The sequence below is a fragment of the Coturnix japonica genome, chromosome 28, assembly GCF_054131305.1.
Source record: "Coturnix japonica strain WE chromosome 28, WE-NBRP24, whole genome shotgun sequence".
Taxonomy (NCBI): domain Eukaryota; kingdom Metazoa; phylum Chordata; class Aves; order Galliformes; family Phasianidae; genus Coturnix; species Coturnix japonica.
In genome coordinates this window covers 6,074,705-6,096,937 of record NC_140690.1, presented here as the reverse complement: position 1 = coordinate 6,096,937, position 22,233 = coordinate 6,074,705, and the positions used below count along the sequence as shown (strand labels likewise).

The window sequence follows — 22,233 nt, the reverse complement described above, 5'->3', positions numbered from 1 at the left end:
CTAGGGGAAAAAAAAAACCAAAACATAACTGTAAACCCCACAGGATTATGATATCACAGATGTGAGAACTACTGACAGAGACTGCTGGATCTCCTTCATGGAATGGCTTTTAAACAGAACCAGGCGCAACCTTTTGTTTCTTTACGCTGCCCGTGGTTTGTCCTTTTACTCTGGGCTCCTTAGTACTGAATGTGCAGCTCCAGGGTTCTTCAGGAATGAATCAAGTGAAATGATGGATAATTCTCATGTTCTCTTTAAACGGCGAATAACAGAATTTTCATTTCTCCTAAATATTTCTGAGACAAAATAGTTAAGGACAGTGGAAGTGGTATTTCAAGTTACACTGCCAAAACATATCACAGTACAGTGCTACTGGCCTGGTTTTCCATTCTGGTCACCATTCCAATCACCAACATGCTGATCCTGTCTCCAGTGTCAGTCTTTGTGCAGTGCTGTTTTGCGCACTAAACAGGCAGTGTGCTGCCCTCCACACCACCCACGAAGGAGCTATGTGTGTGCATCAATGTGCTTCTGACACATTCTGTGATGGAAGTCACTATGCCTTAGGCCATTAAATAGATATGGTCTGAATTTGATTTTTTGTACTGATAAAGTTAGTGTTTCTGTCACTCTATGCCAGTAGTCCGGTGACTGGACTTAGAAAGCATGTCAGTTTGCTCCTGTAATTGCACCTAACTTTGAAGAATAATTGATTTTCAATACCATTGTTCCATAGTGCTCCTCAAATATTTCACAAATTAAATTCCATTTGAAATGCTTCAGGCAATCTGAAAGAGGAAACTCCCCTTAAAAATACCTGTTATGCAGAGTTTTCTAACTTCCTTGTTTGTCTGGCAGTGATTCAGCCTGGTTGATGCTGACTCAGTTATAACTCTTGTATGTGACTCTTTATGTTCCTGTTTTCATGCTTTTGTTTTATTGAGGGACTGGTTCTTCTGGTCATGGGTTTACATACTGTGACTCAGGTGCAATGCAGACAACACGGCAGTTACAGGAGAAAGCCTGTTAATATCAGGTATGTTAGTACTTACGTTTTCCTTGTGCCTTTAGCTGAGAAATTCATACAGTCATAGAATGCTTTGGGTTGAAAGGGGCCTTAAATTTCCAACTCCCTCCAACAGCTGGTTGTCTCCCACAAGGACAGGCTGCCCTCATCCAGCCTGGCCTTGGCCATCTCTAGGGTTGGGCACCCACAGCTTCTCCAGACAACAGTGCCAGGGCCTCACTGCCCTCTGAATAAAAAGACACACGAGGGTTGAGCAGGTGATCCAAGACAGCTGGCACAGCTTCACCAAGGGTAGATTGTGCCTGACCAACCTGGTGACCTGGTGACCTATGATGGAGTGTTGGCATCACTGCACAAAGGGACAGCAACTAATGGCATCTACCTGGGATCCTGCAAAGCCTTTGGCACGGCCCCTTATGCTCTGCTCTTGTATGGCCCCAGCTGGGGTAGTGCGTCCAGGTTTGGGGTCTTTAACGCAGGAAAACTGTGAACTTCTAGCGATGGTCCAGAGGAAGCCATGAGGATGCTCGAGGGCTGGAGTGCTGCTGCTATGATGACAGGCTGAGGGAGCTGGGCTTTTCAGTCCGGCTTCAAGGAGACCTCGCTATGGCTTTACAATACTGAAACATAAGTAGGAGGGGAATAACATTTTTACACAAGTGATAGGACAAGGAGGAACTTCCTTTGTATGCCCAGCAGAGGCAACGCTTCGCCCGCCCGGTGCCAGCCCTTGGTGCTCCTTGTGCCCCACTCCGCTCGCTCAGAGCTGCGTGCCGCTGCCGACTTGGAGCGGTGTCAGACGCGCCGCGGATGCTTTGTAATTTTAATGCTAAAACGGAGCTGTGCCCGAGGGCTTGCACGCATGTGCCAGGAGGTGGAAAAACAGCAAGCAAACAAACGCGGCCTTTCCAGCGGTGTCGGGGCTCCCTCAACTCTGCCGCAGGCAGGAGCCGCCTTCTTTGTTTTACTCCGTGTTTGGCTTTTCAGATGTTGGAGCGCTCTGCCTTTCATTAGTCTTGGATACGGTGAGGACAGGCCGTATCTGTTGGCTCCCAAGGGCTAAGAACCAAATGTTTAGCTGCTCTGGATAAACCTGGCATTGAAAGTATGTTTGTACAGCTGTCACCTTTGTCCCTATGGCTATTTATTGTCTCCTGTGGTCAGTGGGTGTTTCTCGTGCATCTTTCGGAGGACAGCCCGGGAAGGGACACACCTTGTGGGAAAGGTTCTTGAAGTCTGTGCCCTTTTGACACTGTCCCGAGTGGAGCAATGTCCTGAAAACCTGCATTTTCCTCAGCCAGCATCTAAAGTTCAAAAGTACAGTTGAAAGTTAAGGACAGAGAAGTCGGGTTTTTTGAATTCCTTCTTATAAATGCATCAGTGTAGGTGTGTGCTGGAAGGGATTCAGAACGAATGCTGTCTTTCTCAGAGCTCAGTGCACAGCACAGATTCAGTGCAGCCGCCTCAGGTACCTTCCAGCATTCTGTCAGTCCTGCTTTCTTTCTGAACAGCAGCTGTTTAACACTGACCTGTTTGCCTTGGGGATTTCTGCAGAGGTGCTTTTCACATCCAGTGAGTTCACTTTTGCTTTGAAGACTGCAAAGCCATGTTTTGCTGTTGACGCTGGGTGAGTGTACAGTAAGAATGAAGTGACACAAAAGGCTCAGCTGACCTCACCTCTGCCTTATAAGAACGTGTTCTGCTCGTTGGGGGTGCCAGGAAAGCAGTTCTGTCAAGTGCATTTGTCAGCAAGAGTTACCAGCCCTCGTTTAGAATCAAGGGTTGCGCAGATTAATTGCGTAGTAGTTTAGCTGTGCTCAGTGCAAGGAGTGCAGGAGTTGAATATCACTGAGTAACCGCAGGGGAACCCCGAGTTAATCAGTGTTCCTGCTGATGGTGAGCAGTACTGCATCACTCAGCAGAGCTGCTGCAGGAGTCCTTTGCAGCCTCCTATTTTTAGACCTCGGAGGAGGGCTGTGTCCATCGTCACACACGGTGACTAACCCTCCTGGAGTGCTCTGTGGGCCTATAAATACTGGGTGTGCTATTTCAGTCTCAGTACCTGTGAGGCAGATCGGTGCGTGAGGGCAGCTCTGTGCTGCTGAGGGCAATGTTCCGTCCCACACCTGCCCTCAGGTTACAGCTGGGCTGTGCTGCTGGGCTGTGCTCACACACAGAACCAGCCCAGGCGGCTCTCGTTTCTGAGCCCTTGTAAGACAAATCTTGGCCAGTGAGAGTTTCTAAGGGAGATCTGCCCAGTCTGGAGGCGGAATGCTTCCAGCTGTTCATTGCAAACAGCAGACCCGCACTGAAGGATGTTACTGTTCTTAGCACTGTATATTGTGTGCGGTCTCATTGCTGTAAAATAACATATATGTACATATGTTTTAAGATATTGGAGTATCCCTACTGTTGTGGAAGTGTGTACTTAGGCAAGCATTATAAGTGCAAATGCAGCTATTTAACATGCACATGTAGCACTTCATCACTATTGTGATCCTATAATACAGCTGGCTGGTCTTTTTAATTCAGCTGGAGTACTTATCAGGAAAAGAGCTGAACTGGACTTGTATCTCATTTGCTGCTGTCTTGTAATATTGGCCCTTCTGCTTAAATTTAGCCCATCTGTATTCATATTCTCAACCAGTGACCAGCCTCTTCCTTTTGCTGTGTATGCGGCAGTGCCCAGCTACAGGCAAGGTAAGTGAACTTATAGGGCTGCTCTGTCTTTCTGTTCTTATTAAAGTACAAGCTGGATGAAGATTTCAGGGCTGTTTTGTGAGCTCTGACAACTTAAATGTGCTTAATGTTGCCAGGGAGAGCAAAGGAAAACTGTTCTTTTTATGTAGGTGTTGAGATGAAGATTTGCTGTGATGCTCTCAGCTTTGCGGAGGAACTTCTAAAAGTTCCTAATGTAGATTGCACCAGGTGAGCAACCTGGAAATTAAAAAGCCTTTGTTCCCATCTGCAGCTTTGGACAGATCACGTGCACTGCAGCAACTTACAGATCCTGAAACAGGCAAAGAAATAGAAAAAAAAAAAAAAGTTCAGTCTTTTGCTGTAGTCACTGAGCTGCATTGGATTCCTTCTGGCAATGCTGTATAGCAGCTGCTCTGTCAACTGCAAGACAGCAAAGTTGTGTCTTTTTAAAGATGGGGCTGTGTCTGTATGTCGGGTCTGCACGACGAGGGTTTGATGGCAGCTGCAGCAGTGACCTCTGGTGGTCTCCAGCAGCTGCCCCAGCTCAGCTCAGAGCCAGATCCACCCAGGACTAGAAGGGTGGTGCTGGTGGCCTGAGCTGAGCCTGAGCAGTGCTGTCTATGCTCTGGGGATGTGGGGAAGGTGTTTGCATTTGCTTTAGCTCTCACTGCTCTGATTTGTTACCAGCCGGTAATAAATTACAGCAATCAGTCTATGCTGAGTGTTTTGACGGTGACAGTAACTGGTGATTGACCTCCCTGTCCTTACCTCAACCTGTGAGATTCCTTTTCCTCCATCCTATTTCCCCCCTGTTCTGTTGAGGAGTGGAGCATGGTGCGGTGGAGCTGAGCTACCTGTTGCTGGATCACAACAGTGTGTGTGTGCTGCTGGGAACCTGTGTGAGGATTCCACCATCATTTTAAAAGAAATCTGAGCAGTGGGAGGACGTTTAAGGAGGGAGCTGAGGGGCTGCTGGGAGCGGCATTCTGACCAGCACAGCTGCAAAAACATGAAACTTTTTCCCTGAAGATTTGGAGGAAAATGTTGGTGTTTCCTGTTGCAGCAAGTCCTGGGAATGTGTAAATGGAGCAGAGAAAGAGAAGGGAGCCTTCATCCTGCCCAGCCGTATTTCTGAAGGTGGTTTGCAAAGCCTCTGAGTCATACAGTATTATCACAGAGTCCCCCCTCCTCCTTTTTTTTCCCTCCATTCTGACAGCTTAGATTTGGGTGGGAGAATTTTGCCCTCTTGCTCTCACCCTTCTTAATATTCTGCAGTAACTGGAATAAAAACATATAAAACTCATCATGCTCTTCTAATACAGAACAATGTGGCCTACAGCCTGCTGGAAGGAAAACTTGCATCGGCTTAGAGTATAAATGAAGAAGCTTGAGGCAGAAATTAAGAAGTAACACAAATCATCGGCATTTCTGATGGTACAGAAATGTGAATAGAAGGGCCGTGTTTCACTTGGAGATCATAAGCTCAGTCAGTGTGTCAGCGGGGTGACACGTTAGTGTGCAAGGTGTGCTCAGGACAAACGGGGGCTTCCATGTGCTTTCTTTTGATGCATCTTTTGAGCGAGCTTTCTGCTTCAGGAGCTCTGTGAGGGGGCTTAATGGCTTTCTGCTGGTTCTCTGTTATATAGTCACGTAGCTCTTCCCTTTCTATCTTTTCCCTTGGCATTAGGGAGCAGCTTCTTGCTGTTTGCAGAGGTAATAACCAGCGGGTTACTTAGCACAGCACTTTCTATATAGTGAGAACATTCCACAGTGGGTAGGTGTTCTGCTTCACCAGGCAGAGTGCATCACAGAGCATCTGTTTAACGTGCGATTAAGAACCTATGAAGCTTGATAGATCAACTGCCCGGGGAAATAAAGTTCACTTTGTTTGGAAGCAAAGACAGAAGTGGAGCACTGTGTTCACAGTAAGGTTTGTACTTCTTTCCCCTTTTTAAGAAGAATAAGAAAAACAACTGAGCACCTGCCTGGCAGAATAGTTGTTCTCAGTCATATGAATGGTAGTAACTACTTTTGGGATGTTGTCTTAGATCTTCAGCACTTCAGTAGTGTTTAGCATCTGATTTAGGCCTTAAAAGGTATGCAAATCAGTATTGGTACTCTCCAGAACCTCTTCTCTAGGCTGAACAAGCCCAGCATCCTCAGCCTGTCTTTACCCGGGAGGTGCTCCAGCCCCCTGAGCATCCCAATGGCCCTGCTCTGGGCCGGCCCCATCAGCTCAGGGTGCAGAAAATGAAATCCTTCTGGGCAAACGTAAGCCGTGGTATTACTGCACTGATTTCATTTGCCCTACATGTTTGCTTTGGATTTTATGCGGGGTCTCATACGGGTTTTATGCTAATCATGCTAATGGTTTTGCAGAAGAAAACGTCTTAGAAGCACAATTTCCTTGTAGTATCTAAATCTCCGTCATGTAGAACAGTCCCAGGTTGTACATTACCTACAGACAAGGCCGCATTTAAATGCAGAATAACTGGGGGAAGAACCTGTCTTTACAGTGGGGTTGGGAGCACGTGATTAATGAGCTGGAAGACTTGCTGGAGCTGAGCCCTGACAGTGACCGTTCTTATTCCTGCTCCAGATAACATTATGCTTGCTCCATTTTATTGGCACGCATGAAACACCTAAGCATGATGCCGTTGCATCCCTCCTACTATACTAGGATAGTTGCCACCACAAATTACTGGGTCATGACTGACCGAGAAGGGCAGGGCTTGGTCTCTTGTACCTTTTTATGGTATTGCAAATAGCTATGCAGTCATCCTGGAGGAACAGTGCAAGAAAACAAATTACAGGCTAAGCCAGTCTGCCGGTGTCTCGGTGCAAGAGTTTGTTTATGTTAGTTTCACTCTGCCAGTTCTTCCAGAAAAAGGAAATACAGGGAATGCTGCCGTATCAACAAGATCTTCAGCAGGTGTAAGGTTACCAGTGAAATAAGCCACCTGGGAGTGCGCCCTGGGTGCTGCACTGGGGTAGAACAGTTAAAGACACTCGATGGTTCCTTCCTTGGATAGGAACGGGGAAGCGGACTAAATGAATGTGAAGTTCAGTTGGGACAAACACGCTTCTCCAGAAAATCATAGAATGACCCAGGTTGGAAAAGACCTTGAAGACCATCAAGTCCAACCGCAGCCTAACCAGTACCCTAACTCTAAAAACCCTCCGCTAAATCATATCCCTGAGCACCACATCCAGACGGCTCTTAAACACATCCAGGTGCAAACAAAGAATCCTCCATAGAAACGCAGTCCAGCAGAGAGAGATTTGAGAGATGCAGTGACTTATAGCCTTACTAAAACAGAACCATGTGAGCTGTGATCCTCAGGAACAGCACAAGTGCTGTCCTGGCCTGCAGCGTCACTGTCCTTTATGTCTCATGGTACCCGTTTTCTCTGTAAAATGTGTGTATTGTCAGCAGTTCTTAGTCTGTTCTTGTTACAGTTAATAAAAGATAGGATAGAATATTTTAGCTAACCATTGCCATGGGGTGTGGTTTATTTTAGCTCTCTGCTGAGTTATTTCTGAGAATGGCCGTCCTTCTTTCAAACATGTTTTACGTTTTGTTCCTATTCTCAGATACCGGCTTCTGCTGAAGTCTTTGCAGGGCTATGCAAATGCTAGTTTTAGCTCTAAATAGCTTCTCTATTTATTCAGAACTAAAGATTTGTGGCAAGACAAGCTTTTTTAAGAGCAAGTCTGTATCTTAGAACCAGTGATTTGGCTGCTGTGCAAGAGTTGAACTGACCCTAACCGATGCAGGTGAGGATTGGCCTCTGCACGTCCCACATCTCTGCCTCATCTCTGGAGGCGAATGGTGCCTTCAAGGCCAGGTTGGATAGGCAGCCTGAACTAAGGGGTGGAGACCAACCCAGCCCATGGCAGGAGGTTTGGAGCGAGATGATCTTTAAGGTCCTTTCCAATCCAAGCCTTTCTATGTGTCTGGGACAAATAGGCACAAATAAGCAGTTAGATGAATGATTACAGTCAAAACCGTGGTCATTCCTGAACAGGCTGTTTGCTCTGGGAAAAAAAGGGGTGATGAAAAATATATGGTATGAAGTTCCATGACTGCTGACGTTCTCAAGCCCCATAAATAGTCCGTGACTGCAAACACAAATTCAGATTTGTTAATCAGCCCAATCCCTGGAGAGAAATGGGAGAAAACTGTATCGCAGATACTGCATCCATCATTGGTGTCATTACTGTCGCTTCCTATTTGCTCTAATAAAGAGACAGAGACCTAGAAAAGGAGTCTAAGGCTGTGATTGGCAGCACAGGGAGGAACCTTTGCAAAATGGAGCCAGCTTGTTTCCAAGTCACTTCAAAACTAACAAGCTTTCTGCTACTTTTAGGCTGCAAAATATGTAATGTCTCCTGTGCTCACCCTGATACACGGGGTGCTTTTATCGTCATTCTCATCACAGTCATGCTTTAAGAAACCTCAGAAATATTGTCTTATCTGTCATAAAATCTAACCTTTTATAATCTAACCTGAGCCTGTTTATTAATACTGGGTGTGGGCACAGATTTTAACCATATTCAACCCAAACAACAAAAGCTAACTGTCGTTAACCTTCTTGGCCTGTATCCCTAAAACAGTTCTATCTAAAGCTGGAATACTCACGCCAGTAGGCAAGAGCAGCAAGGCAGGAGCAAGACTGTGGGTGGTGAGAACAGATGCAGCACGCAGAAATATTTTAGTGCTGCAGTTTTACTTTAGCATGGAGGCGGTCTGTGTGTGTTTGGGCAATGCTCTGAGCCAGGAGAAGAGCCCCAGGCTGCCACCCACATTTGTCAGTATTCTCACAAGGGGAAAAAAGAGAATATTTTCTGTGGGGGGTGGGCTGAGGCCAAACACCCCATGGTGAGGCTGGGAGGAGTCTTTATAAAGTCTCAAATAGGTTGTGGATTTTTGGAGGGTTTCCTCCCCTGCCCCAAGTTTTTATGTGCATGTTTGTTTCACGGTTTGTGGTGGGTTGGCTTTTGTCAGATCTGCAGCATGGCTATTTCTGTACAAGTTATTAAACAGTAAAAAGGGAGAGAAAAGGAAGGCTGTTTGCAGTCTTGGAGGACTTTGTTACAAAAGCAAACATTAGAGTTTAATAGATTTTCACGGATGTGAAAACAGCTCCAGCAGGGGAGCTGAAGAGAGGATGGTGGATAAGATTCTGAAAGAGTTTTTGACTGCTCAGCCTCTGATCAAACCTGGCTGCTAACAGCATCAGTGGGGCCAAGCAATCACAGGTGTGTGTCTGTACACCACTTCCTTGTCTTCAAAGTACACAGTGCTTTGTGGGTATGTAAAAGGACCAGGAATCTCTGAATGCTGCGTGCATCCTGGATGACTTCAATGAACGTTGGGTACTTTCCACTGTGCAGGTGTACGTGTTGCTCTGATGCTCATCGTTTTATAATGCAACAGGAAAGATCTCAAGAACCCCTCTGTGAGTGAAGATCAGTCAGTCAAGACTGCTGTGATCTTTGTGACCTGACTGTCCTGGCTGCTTTCAAAAAGCACCGTAAGGATACTGGCTGTTAAACCCCTGTGCTGTATGACATGTGTGTGCTCCCTGCTTCTATACACAAGTCACTAAGCAGCGCGTCCCTCATTCCAGTGAGTGGCCATGTGAATTACTAGCAAAACTGCTCGTAGTTGTGGACAGCTCATCCTTGCTGTTTAGCTGAGAAGTTAAAGCAGTAAACTGAAAACATCATTTGTCCTTTCAGCCTCAGCTTTTTCAGTCTGTTTCCCAGAGAGGTGAAAGTAGCTGCGTTGGCTGCCTCAGTACGTGTCTTCCCATGCATCTCCTGGGAGCACTGTGCAGAGTTCTACTTGTGCTTACTCTTTGCTTGGAGGGGGGAGCAGCCTTAATGAGTCCTGTGAGAGTCATTCTTAGGTTTTTGCCTTGGAAAACGAGAGGATCAGAGGCATGCTATGAAGGAGCTGGCGTGCTCCTTCAGTGACAGAAAGGGAGACAGATGGTGAGCTTTGGTTCTTGAAACCTCCATCCATTTCTGCAAGGAGAGGACATTCATTCTTTTAGGCTTTCTGCATTATTTCAGTCTCTAAATGCAGTTAACAGTTTCACTTAGTGAAGTGTGCTTTAATTCCTGTCCTGTGCCTTCCAGCTGTAATGCTTGAGCAGTGGAAATGCTGTGTTTTCCCCAGGGGGGGAAGACGGTCTTGTGAAGGACAAAGTGTTTGGGAACCATTGGGATGAAAAGGAAGTTCAGGAACCGCATGGCATAAGTTTCAAAGAAAATCCCCAGGATGGTTTTTTAATCTTATAAAGGAATGATCTGCTCCACTTCTCCCTTATTTGTGACTTGTGTTTAGTTATGTCGGTGTGTGCTGTAAGGTGTGCTGCTTCAGTTGACGTTACCCAGGCTGAAAACACCAGAGGAGAGCAACAAGGATGAGACAGTATCGTGGAATACAGTGCAGTTTATAGCATGCATGTGCTGTACAAGCATTCTGACTATCAATATGCTTTCCTTGTTGTCCATAAAATTCCTCTCATTCACTTCCAGGAGAAGACTGGGAAGTCCTTCTTTTCCACGTGTTGTCTGTTCACCTTACAGACTGCATTGGAATAGTTAGACTGACATTTCCTATTTATGCACAGCTGGGTACAGGATGGGCAGTAACACACGAAGCTGTCTCGGATTTGCCCACCTGGCTCTGGTGATGTCAGCACATTTCGGTCCCTGTAGCAGTTCAGTGCTGCTGATTTTTGCACTCTGCTGGTCAAACACTTCAGAAATAGTTGCAGAGGAGAGTTCTGTGTTTTTTTGTTTTGAATCCACCTCGGTGTGTGTGGGGGAGGCAGCTCTCGGCCCTACACTGACTGCTTTGGCAGACCCATCCAGTTTCCTCTGTAGTGTTCTCCACATGTGGTTGTGAAATCCAGTGGCTGACCTCTTTTCTAAATACTGAGTCACCATTCTTTTAAAATAAGTGATGCCAGAATTCTCCCTTGTTTTCAGGACCTTTCTTTCTACTTCTGCAAGTATTGAGCATTTCTCCCTTGTCCATTCTGCACAATCACTTTTCAAGTAACTTTATTATTCTTTTTGCTTTACTGTGTTCTGGTGTAAGTAACTGTTTGGTTTGTCTTCCAAGCAAAAGATCTGCTAACAAAGACTGCTTTCCTTCAGCAATGCAGGAGCAGCCACCGAGGAGTGTGCTGTGCCCCACAGTTAGCACAAAGCGTGTTCTTCACGTGGGCACACCTTCTGTGTGTAGAACACGGACAGTAACGATGGTGTTAGCAAAGATGAAGTGTTCTGTTTTCTCAGTTCAGTTCTGAGCAAATAGCTGATATGTCTTCACTGCACTACCCAGCTGGAACCACCTGATGTCCTGCATTATTAACGTGGTTAAATGGTATTGCGTGTAAGTAAATGTCTTAGCTTGGCCTCTTGCTAACGATGCTAGACTTTGGCTCAGAGGTAAAAAGGGACCAAATGTAAGCCTGGGCTGCAAAACAGCCAGCAGACTGAATGAGTTCACTTTTTATTGGTGAGTCGTCATGTGCTTCAAGAAAATGACACGCAAAGCTCATAGCAGCCTCACATGGATTTGGTTGAAAAACCCAGTGTTGCACAGTGAAAAGGGCTGCTCACCCTTTTATCTGTATGGTTTAACAAGGCAAGTCTGATTTTGGGCCTCCCCTGTTGCAAATTACACATTCCACTCTCTGTACCACTGATCTGATCTCATTGTTAAGCACCACAGTTCTCTCTTTTGTTTTAATAATCACACAAAGGTCTGGAAAACTGCCATAATTCAATAAAAAAGCAAGGCTGACTTCATGGTTTCCTGGCTAGCTCTCTCCTAGGCTGCAGTGAACCTGCATATACCCTTCGGAAACGTTACTGACAACATTACGGGGTTTCGTTCTGTACAATGTAATGTTTGTGAGAGGATGAAGTGATTCAAGTCACAGGCTCGGGGTATGGTGTCACTGCAGTAGTCAGAAGTGGCATTTGTGCCTTGCTGCTCCCATAGGGATGCTGTGGGGCTCTGTTTCTGTTGGAAAGATTTCAGGTTCGCCACAGACAGAGAACAGGTTTTTGCTTTCTGTATTCTGCTTTCAGCATAATTGATCGCATCAGGTTTTGTGTGCGGATGGACAGGAGTTTGCTCCACATCAGACATGGAATGTTAGGAGTATGGTGTGCACGGAGGATGTCAGTGCTGGTTTAGCCTCAGACGTGGGGTCAGAGCCTCTTCTTTGAACCTCTCCACATTCCTCAGGATGCGATGGGAGTGTTCTACCGCTTAGAACAGCCTGAGGTGACTCCTGAAGTGTCTCTTACGATGAACCTTCGGTACTATTGGATTCTCAGAAAAGAGTCTTACATTTTAGGTAGGATGATAAGGCACAGATAAAATGAGGTGGTGAAGTTGTATTGTACGGGCTGCTCCAAAAGTAATGCCTGCCGTTTATTTCCATGGGAACTGCACCGGGTGCAAAGAGCACAACAGCACATTTGTGTGGAGCAGTGTCAGCTACAAAGCGCCGTGTCTCAGCACTGTCACTACCAGCAGCTCCGTGTTTTGGCCAGCAAAGAACAAGAGCCGAATGCGGCGCTGCTAAAAGCTGCATGGCCAGATCTGGGGCTTTTCTTTCCTGTCCGTGCCCCCAGTGCTGCAATGCACCACATCACTGCGCTCACATGCGCTGCTTGTGCTCCATTCACATTCACAAGTGGAGCTGGACGCCTCTGGCTGCCATTTCCCCGCACACTGAGGCCGTACATTGTATCGCTGCACACCCCGCTGTGTCACCCCGCCGCCACCTGCTGACAGGCACCACACGGGTCGGGTTCAGCTCTGCTGCCGTCCGCCCCCTCGTGACGTCATCGCGGCGCGACGCCGTCCTTCCGGCCGGTCGCTCGGTGTCATGGCGGCCGTCGGTGCTCTCCGTCAGACCGCCCGCCTGGCCTCGTCCAGCGCCCTGCTGCAGGTGCGGGCCGACCCGGGACCCCCGGCCCCGCCTCCTCCCGCTCCTCGCCCTCCTGGGCGGCGCCCGCGGGAGCCGGCCCGGCCCCCCGGCAGCGCTTTCCTCCCCCGTTCCCCCGCAGGTGCTGTTCCGGGCGGTCACCTTCGGGCTGAACGCGCTGACGCTGCGCTACCTGTCCAGGGAGCTCCTCGGCGTCGTCAGCGTGAGGTGACGCCGCGCTGCCCCGGCAATGGGAGCCGCCGGGAACCGCCTCTGGTGGCGGGGTTTCCTTGGCACGGAGCGGGGCCGACCCCGTGTCCCGTTGTGTCTCCCGCAGGCTGACGCTGCTCTATTCCACCGCGGTGTTCCTGGCCAGGGAGGCGTTCCGCAGGGCCTGCTTGAGCGGCGGCGCGGAGCGGAGCTGGGCCGCGACCATCAACCTGCTGTGGCTGACGTGAGAGCGGCTCCGCTTTGCTTTAGAGCTCACTCCTGGTTCCGGCTGGAGGAGGCGGCGGGTCCTGCAGCGGGACCTGCACGAGGCGGCCCGTGTCTGCAGCCCGTGTCTGCACTGCATGCCGTGCATGTTTTCTTCTGCTGACTCCACTGCCGTTGCCTGGAAGGCTCACTGTAACAGTTACATTGGGGCTATCAGACTCATAGCTGCAAGTAGTAGCTCGCACTGACAGGTTTTACACCAAAACTTGTAGCTACAATAGCAATGAGTTTGTCTGATCTCTTTCAACATACGTAAAGTACAGCAGCGTGGGAAATTTGAATCAGATTTTCTCTTGTTCTTTTTTCTGCTGAAGGAAACCTGACTGTTTTTACATTAACTTTTTAGAGTCCCTCTTGGTGTCTTCTGGTCTGTTTTCCTGGGCTTCGTCTGGCTGCACGTACTTGAAGTTCCGGATCCATCCGTGGTTCCTCACTATCAGGCTGGCGTGGTGGCGTTTGGCCTCTCTGCAGTTGTTGAGCTTCTAGGGGAGCCATTCTGGGTTTTAGCCCAGGCTCACCTGTTTGTAAGGCTTAAGGTTAGTAGGGAAGCTGTGAGCATAGGGCTGTGTGGGACGGAGAAACTTCGTGCTGAAAAAGTGACGTAATGGAAATGAAGACCAGATTCCTGAACTGGATCTGTGCATGTTCAGGGGTGCTTAAAAAACAAATGAAGCTATGGGTTGCTTCGTGCTGTACGATGTAGTCATAATGTATTTGTAACGTTAATTTGCTCCTGTTTAAAAAAGGAAGTTAATTTGTTTAGAAGTTACCTCCCTAATGCTCATTAAATGTATAATCACAAGTGTTGCTCAGAGGGAGGCACAGACGCCTTCCACACTTCTGCTTTTCACTGTCGGTGTGAGGCTGTGAAATGCAGCAGCTGGGGTCACGATTGTGCCAAGCAGGATTTACTCCCATGTGGGTCCCACACAAGGGAGCGGGGCAGTGTGATGGGGGAAAAGTGCCGTATAAGACTTGAGAATGTGCAGAGATGCTGCAGCGTGAGGTGGTCAATGCAGCAGCAGAACTGTGGTAGCCACACTGACTGTGAATGCCTTACAGGTCCTTTGTGGGTTGTGTGTGTGAAACTGGAGTGCTTTGCCTTCCTGTAGGTGGTTAAGCTGGCAAAAATGAGCGTTGTCTATTTTCTCTTTCTTGAAGGTAATTGCTGAAAGCCTTTCGATAGTGTCAAAATGCACTTTGACAGTTATCTTAGTCATCCTTTATCCGCAATGGGGCCTTCACATTTTTTCCTTGGCTCAGGTAAGTTTCCTGTATTCTGTATATAAATTCTTGCTCTGAAATGTTCTTTGCTGCTGTCTGTGACATTTAACCTGCTAGATAACACTGAGGAGGTGAGAGAATGTTCCTCCGAGGTGAGGGTTTAAATGTGAAGGATTTTGGTGATAGACGTTACTTGGCGCGTTGAGCCCAGTCAGTTTAATGGGCACCTTTGTTGTGTGCCTAAAGGTACATTTTGTGAATAAGGTTGTTACGTTGTGTGTGCTTTAGCTGTTCTTGAGGGCAGAGGGCTGTGATGCTGATCTGCTGATTAAAATGAATTTAAATCAACAGTACTCTGTGTGTGGGGAGGGGAGTTACAGTAACGCCTTCAGCTAGGTTCAGAGTTGACAGGAGGAAGAACTGCCTTCACTTCTCACTGAGTTCTCACTCATTCTTTGTTTTTTTCCTTCCTTGTCTTTCCAGCTTTTGTACACCAGTGTTCTGGTGCTGTGCTATGTGGTTTGTTTTGCAAAGTTCTTGGGGTCTCCTGAAGCAACAAAGAAGTCATTTCCGATTACAAGAATGAAAGGCCTGTTACCTAACTGGATGGCGGATAAGGTGGGTCACACAGTTCATTCTTAAGTCTTTGACGAGAGCGCTTTGAAAACTGGAGTTGATGGAGTGACTGAGAGATTATTTCTGCTCCTGGACACCATGGCTGGTTAGGAAGCATGGTTGCATAAAATTCCATTCACAGTTGTTGCATTCAAATCCTTGTCAGAAAACCACAGTGAACCTGGAGCTCTTTGTTTCTGGGCCTCGTTGGCTGCCTCATCTGTTGATTGGAGATGGAACATTTACAGTGTTAAAGGGAGTGAGCTGGTATCAGGTAGAAGAGAATCCAGGGTTGTCTTACAGAGCTGGTACTTCAACTTCTCCTTAGACAGAACATGGTGGTGCACAGCGTCCTGCAGATACTCAGATCTCTGATGTCCTCCAAAAAGGAGATGGGGCAAAGAAAGAAATGAAAAGGCAAAGATGAGGAAGAGACTGAGAGATTGAGGACATGAAGGCAGTTCTGTCTTGTGAGGCTTGCAGGAGTGCTTTGAAGAGCACTGAAAGATGTACAGTACTGTGAGGGACAGAGTTATATTGGTCTGCTAAACAACTTTTCCCCCTCTCTGGTTACTGTTGAGTGATTTACTCTGTAGAAAACTTATGCAGTTCCTTTGTGTATCTGCAAAGATGGTGATTTTCCACAAGGGAGAAAGTCAGCCAGACCAGGGTGACGCTGCTTCTTTGATTTTGCAGGCTTTCCTTAACTGGAAGGAAGCATGGCTGACTTGGAGCTTCTTCAAACAGTCCTTCCTGAAGCAGATTTTGACAGAGGGTGAGGCTCGATGTGTGGGAATGCTGGGGGAAGGAAAGTGGATACAGGTCACAAAATGGACAAGGAGCCTGGGAAGGCTGGGAGGGGATGGTGGTCAGAGCGGCACCAGCAGGTGTTGGCAACCCAGGTGCAGTTACGGAAGGTTTGTGGAGGATCAGAACTGTACCGTCCTGCTGGACATGTCTCTGGAATGCGTCCTGTTAGCAGGGCCTGGACACACACGGGGAGAGATGTGGGGGTTTGTCCTTACTTCTGTGTTTTCAACTTCAGGTGAGCGATACGTGATGACTTTTCTGAATGTGATAAACTTTGGCGATCGGGGTGAGTGTGGCGATGCTGTGCAACAATGACATCATTTTCTAGTTGCTCCTTTTTGTCTGCTTCTGAAAATACTGAAAATATTAGAAACCATTTGAAAATAACATGAAAATGTTGGAGGATTTCAGTGGCGCTGGGACGTTGAGGTGCATTTCAGAGAATGATGGGTAAATGGTTATTAAATATAACACACACCAAAAAACAAGAAACAAAACCAGAGCAACTTGTTTGAGGGTCGTGGATTTAAGGAATGCTTCTCCCTTGGATCAAAACTTGGCAGTTGTGCCTCTTCTGCTGTGCGTCTTGTTTCTGTTTTAAAAACTTGGAAGGAGGCAGCATAGTATCTGATACATTGCAGTTCCTTCTCTTCATTTTCTTGGCCCTGTTGTCTTCCTTTGCAGTCTGTTAGCTGTTACAGCAGGAACACTGTTGTTTGTAGCATCACATCTCCAACTGAATGTGCTCCATAAAAGCAGTGTCCTTACAGAGTAATGAATGGCAGCAGCAGTTCAGGTGACAGCACTGGCTGCGCCACAGGCTGATTCTCTTGCATCTGGACCTTTTATCTTCCTCTGTAGTAAGAACTGAAGGGGCTGCCTGGGGGTGTCTGGGGCTATTGCTAGATTTGCTCTAATGCTGCATTAAGTTCCACCGGTTCTCTCTTTGTTTATCAGAAATGTGGAATAGGAATTTGTGCCAGAAAAAAAGTGACAGCTTGTTGGTGTGTTTTGTTTGTGAAGGTGTGTATGATATCGTGAATAATCTCGGGTCGCTGGTGGCCAGGTTCATCTTTTTGCCTATTGAAGAGAGTTTTTATGTCTTTTTCACTCAAGTATTGGAAAGAGGGAAGAATGTAAAGGATCAGAAGCAGGTACGTTTGTTAGTATTGGTTCCACATGAAATGCTTACCTTCTGTTGGAGATCAATTGTATCAGGAGTGTGACTGACGTGTGTTTAAATTACTGAGTGTAAAGATATTTGGAAAGAAACTTGAAGTGGAGACCATGCCGAAGGAGTCTGGACAAAAAGCAAATGGATAAAAAGGTAGCGAAGTAGGAGTTACGAGGTGCAATGACATAATGCTGCATTGTCTGGTAATTGAAGTTAAAATCCTCTACTCCAACAGCATGGTGCTTGTGCACCATGTCTGTGCAGCTGTGCTGAGGCAATTACTGTAGGTTCAATCTCTTTCCAGCAAATAAGTGGCACTTGACAATATTTGACTGACTTGAAAATACAACAGGCTGGTAAGCATTGAGCGCTTCAGAGGGTGCCCTTTCCAGAGGAAGACAGCTGTGTTTTGGCTGAGCTTTGGGATTGTTTGCGCAGTAACGATGGTTACATGAAGGAGAGGTTTCTGTATGCTCTAGAAGAAATTCTTGGTCAGATAGGAAGGTCCCAGTCAGCCAAGTGTCGTGTCTCACGTTAATGGTAGGCTGACAGAGGTGTACCTGTGTGTGTGTTTGACGTGGAGTGTTCATGGTGTGTTTGTGTGTGGGCTTATCCCGTGCACCTGGCAGGAGGTTTGACTCCTCATGAGGGGTGTGGGCAGCTGCATCTTACCATGTACAGAACTCACAAGTGGCTCCTTATGCTGTGGCGAAACTTGTAGTCCAGTGTAACAATGAAGACGTGGCCCTTTTGGTGATTCAGGCTGTGGCCCTGGGCAAATGCTGTGCTTTTCTTTGCTATTTACTGGCTGCTGTTTGCCCCTTTCCTTAAGCCCTGAAACAGAGCTGTCAATGGCTGATCTTTGTTGAGAGTTCTGCATATAATACGGAAGAGAATAAGAATACCTGAGCACAGCTGGAAGCCAGGACCAAGTGTGTAGGTGTGTCAATACCAAAAAATAGTCTTGGCTGTGCCTTGCATTGTGCCAGTGGACTTTTTCCCCCTGGAACAGTTTCTCTTGGTGACAGCAGCAGTTGTGCTGGTTCTAGTTCGTGTAATTGACTGCTGGGTTTTGTTGTTTTGTTTCTGTTTTTTTCTCCAGGATGATGTTGCTATGGCTTCGAATGTGTTAGAACTGCTGTTGAAGCTGGTGCTTCTGATTGGCCTTACCATTGCTGTTTTTGGATGTGCCTTTTCTCAGCTGGCTCTGGATATTTATGGAGGTTCAATGCTCAGTTCTGGAACAGGTAAAAAGCTTTAGCTGTGTTTTTTGTTTCTCAGCTCTGTTCTGAGCTCTTGGCTCGGTCAGCTTTCTGTCTGAAAAAAAATCAGCTCAGGTTAAAAGGAGCTTCAAGTAGCCTCATTCTGGTAGAATTATTTGATTGCTTTGCCCTCCTGTAGATGCATGCATTTAGAATATTCCAACTGTAGCACCACAGCTCCCAAAGTTACCTGCAGGGATGCTTGCAGAGGCTGGAATGTAGCCCAGCAGTAGTTTTAACAATATTAGGAGGTTTACAAGGAAGGAAGGATAAAGCATTGGCTTTTCCTGACTTGTGTCACGTGTACCAGCTTATGGCCCAATAAATACAACCACCACTTTTGTGGAGGAGATCTTGTCTGTTACATTAATAGCTGCTGCCGCCTTGTACTTTGTGTTTGGGTTCCCCTTGCTTTGTTTATTCTGTTTGTCATCTTGTCAAGATGTCCAGACCAGAAGCTTCTCAAAGGGACGCAGAAGTTGCTGTTATCATCGGTGATAATGTTACAGCTTCTGTTGTGGAGTATGAAACTGTGGCTTTATAAAAGAAATAATGATCTCTTTATCCTTGTAATGCTGCTGTCTTTATTTTGTTGTAGGTCCCGATCTTCTCCGGTGCTACTCGTTGTATGTCCTATTTCTTGCTGTCAATGGAGTAACAGAATGTTTCACGTTTGCTTCGATGTGCAAAGAAGAAGTGGACAGGTGAGGAGTACCCCCAGTGCATCTGTGTGTGATTTGCATGGAGTTAAGCATGCAAATGGGGAACAATTGTTCTGCTTGGATATTCGCTTGGAAATGCTTTTCTGTTACTGAGAAGGCAGTTTCTTTTTGCAGTCGTTTTAAGGACTGTGTGCAGACCTCGATGTAAAAGCTTTAGTTTAAACCTTTGGGTAAAAAGGATCCGAACTGACAAGGTTATTAGCTTTTAATACACAGCAAACTGGGAAAGTAATTTAATGTGAAGTCTTATTTTCTGTACATGTACGTGAATAGAAGCTTCAGTTTTTAAGGTGGACTGTTATGTTAAACTCCTTAAAGTCTTGCAGCTGTTAAAACTTCTCAGTCACAGTTTCTATAGATCACATTTGGGATGACATGAGTTCAGTGGTTTATCGGCCTTGAGGAGAGCTCTGGACAAGATGACTTCCTGTGATGTTTTGCAGCCTGGATGTTTTCTTGGTTCTCTGTTGTGGTGTGTTGGCACTGCAACCTGATGGCTGCCATCGGACTTGTTTCACTTCTGTGGCTGTTGTCTATTACAGCTCTGTTCCAAATTAATTAGGCCTTTATTTTTTTTAGGTCATTAATTAAAAGAGATCCTCTTTTAGCAGTTTAGCAATTGAGCAATTCTTTTTAGATGTGCAAGGACTGCTTTTGTCCCCCTTTCCAAGTGTGATCTTCTCTTTAAAGCCACTGTTTGGAGCAGGACTAAGTGTCACCCTATTGAGCGTTATTGTTCTTCAGTACCGAATAGAGAAGGAAAAAGTCCTCAGTGTTTGATACTGCTAATTATTGTTAGTAGGTTTTCTGAAGTGAATGCACAGGTGAATAGTAGGATAGAATTTCCTTCACTTAAAGTAGTTGTTGGTTTAGTTTACTCAACGTATTTTTCATTCTTGTGCTGCATTTCTTTTCTCAGCCTTGCCGGCTGTTAGCAGATGACAGGAGTTGTTGCTCCCATGTTTTAGAAAGCGAATGGATTTTTATCTTCTGAAAATGAGTTTAGTAATTAAATAGTGCAACTGCATATGTTGTTTATATTGTTTCTTCTTCCTAGGTACAATTTTGTTATGCTGGCCTTGTCCTTCGTGTTCCTGTGCATCTCTTATTTCTTGACCCGCTGGCACGGAAGTGTTGGCTTCATCCTTGCCAACTGCTTTAATATGGGTATTCGCATTGCTCACAGCATCCAGTACATCTATGAGTACTTCAAGGAAAGCTCCTACAGACCTTTGACAGGCTTGCTTCCCTCACCGTTTTTAATACTTGCTTATGTCATAAGTGGAGGAATTACTGTTTATTCAGAGGTAAGTATCTGCCTCGGGATGTTCCTTTCACTGCGGAGGTTTGTCAGATGGCTTCATTACCAGAAGGAAAGAAATATTATCAACAGGAAAGGCTTACAACCATAGCCTTGGAGATTTCCATTACATCTTGCAAGGCTGCGTATAGATCTATTAAAAATGAAACAAAGACATGCAATTATATTGATCTTCAGATGTGTGCCTGCTTGCCTTCTCCAGGTGGCAGAGAACTGTGTACCTAATGAGTCAGACAGTTCTGCTGGCCATCTGTATATCCACATTCTTAGTTCTTGGTAATTGATGGTGATAGTGCAAAGAAATGGTCACTAAAGATTTGGTTAAAAAAATAAAAAAGCAGTGCAGGGGGAATAAAACAACAACATCTATCATGTATGTAGCTGGCCTACCTTGTGCCAACTGGTTTTCCTTCAGTTGCTGGTTTCCTTTGTTTTAGGCATTCTTCTGCTGCGATAAGGGTTGGATGTCAAGGCTGATTCACATCAGCATTGGGGCGCTGTGCTTTGCAGCTACCACCATTACCATGTTCTGCACAGAGACCAAGCTGGTCCACTTTGTCAGAAGCCAGTTCCTCTCCCAGTATATGAAGAAAGGAACATGAAATGCTCGTGGGCAGAATAATTCTTGTTCGTGGCTGCAATTATGGAGGGTTGTATTCTTTGCACGGGTCTGCCTGGATAAAGGTTTCCACATGAGTTTGTTGGAAGTATTGATAGTGACAGTATAAGTGGTTGCTGACTAAACTACTCTGTACAGTGAAAGAGAGCCGAGTAATTTTCTCTTCATGCATCATTCGTTCTTAGCTTTTCTTCCAACAGCCTCGTTGGTGATGAAGGTCTGTAGTGCACCTGCCTGACATGAACTGATGGCCAGAATTAATGTGGGGAGCTCCCATTCTTACTGGTAGGGAGACATATATGAAGGCATTGTATGGCTTACGTCTTAATTAACATGTAATTAAGAATACCCTTATTGAGGATGGTGGGCTGTTGAAAAAGTTAGCAAAGAAATGGTTTGATGTTGAAAAACAAAAACCAGAACCAAAACCTGAAGCAAACACTGGAGCGAGGACCAAGCACGAAACCAGTACCAAAGTGGAACGTAATGCAGCGCAGAAAAACCTGAGTTATCGGTGCCCTGAAGTGAGAAGCATTAAACAGACAGTTCTGGTACTTGCAGGGAAGCTACTGGAATATGCAGCGTGTCCAAGTCCAAGCTGGCTGTGTGAGTTTACTTCTGTCAGCATCATTCATGTAAGGAGAGAATCGATTAGCTTGTCAGAAATGCTCTGAAGCTTTTCTCTAGACAGAAGTGTGGTGGGTTTTTGAGCAGTGCCGAACAACAGCTGTGAATTACAGTCACGTCCAAGTTCCAGAAGGTAGAGTTAAATATCATTGACTTCACTGCTGTTCTGTTCCTACCTGAGGTGATCAGTGCAGTTATGAGCAGATTTGTCTCGCCTTTCTGCAAAGTGGAACGTTGTGTATGTTGAATGAGATTTCCTTCTGGGTTTGTGCGTGTTGGATCTCTTGCTTTTGGATTAAAAAAATGCTGCTTTTTCTTACAACGAGGTTTTTCATCTGGTTGCTCCTTTTTGTGTTTGTTATAAACCTTTGTGTTGATTTAATTTATTGAAAATGTCAATGCTCAGAAGCAATAAAGCATTGAATTTTGTTTCCTAAGGGCGCCATGTCGTATTGCTGGTCTAAGATGTGACTTCAGAGCATACGAGCAGCACGTTGTAACAACCAGCATTCCCTTCACATGGTTTGAGTGGAGCAGGAAATGCCGAGTGTGCTGAGACGTACAGCATGAAGACTTCACTGTCATCACATAGCAAACTCCACAGGTCCTGAGACAGCTCTAGAAGCATCTTCACTTCCAATGGCAGTGAGGAGTTGGTACCAATGGACAGA

General features: G+C 46.1%; 1 protein-coding gene across 2 annotated transcripts; it reads left to right on the top strand.

The window, feature by feature from the left end:
* The first annotated feature begins 12,604 nt into the window (after positions 1-12,604).
* On the top strand, positions 12,605-21,999 carry LOC146756185 (man(5)GlcNAc(2)-PP-dolichol translocation protein RFT1-like). Of its 2 annotated transcripts, XM_085525010.1 has the most exons (13): positions 12,605-12,717; positions 12,836-12,921; positions 13,031-13,147; positions 13,535-13,724; positions 14,350-14,451; positions 14,896-15,030; positions 15,724-15,802; positions 16,073-16,123; positions 16,861-16,991; positions 18,114-18,258; positions 18,872-18,977; positions 20,053-20,302; positions 20,754-21,999. In XM_085525010.1, the coding sequence occupies exons 1-13, from the start codon at positions 12,655-12,657 to the stop codon at positions 20,916-20,918; spliced, it is 1,620 nt and encodes a 539-aa protein (XP_085381136.1). In that variant the 5' UTR covers positions 12,605-12,654; the 3' UTR covers positions 20,919-21,999. The 2 variants fall into 2 exon arrangements, with proteins under 2 accessions (XP_085381136.1, XP_085381135.1); XM_085525009.1 differs by lacking the exon at positions 16,073-16,123.
* Positions 22,000-22,233: the final 234 nt, after the last annotated feature.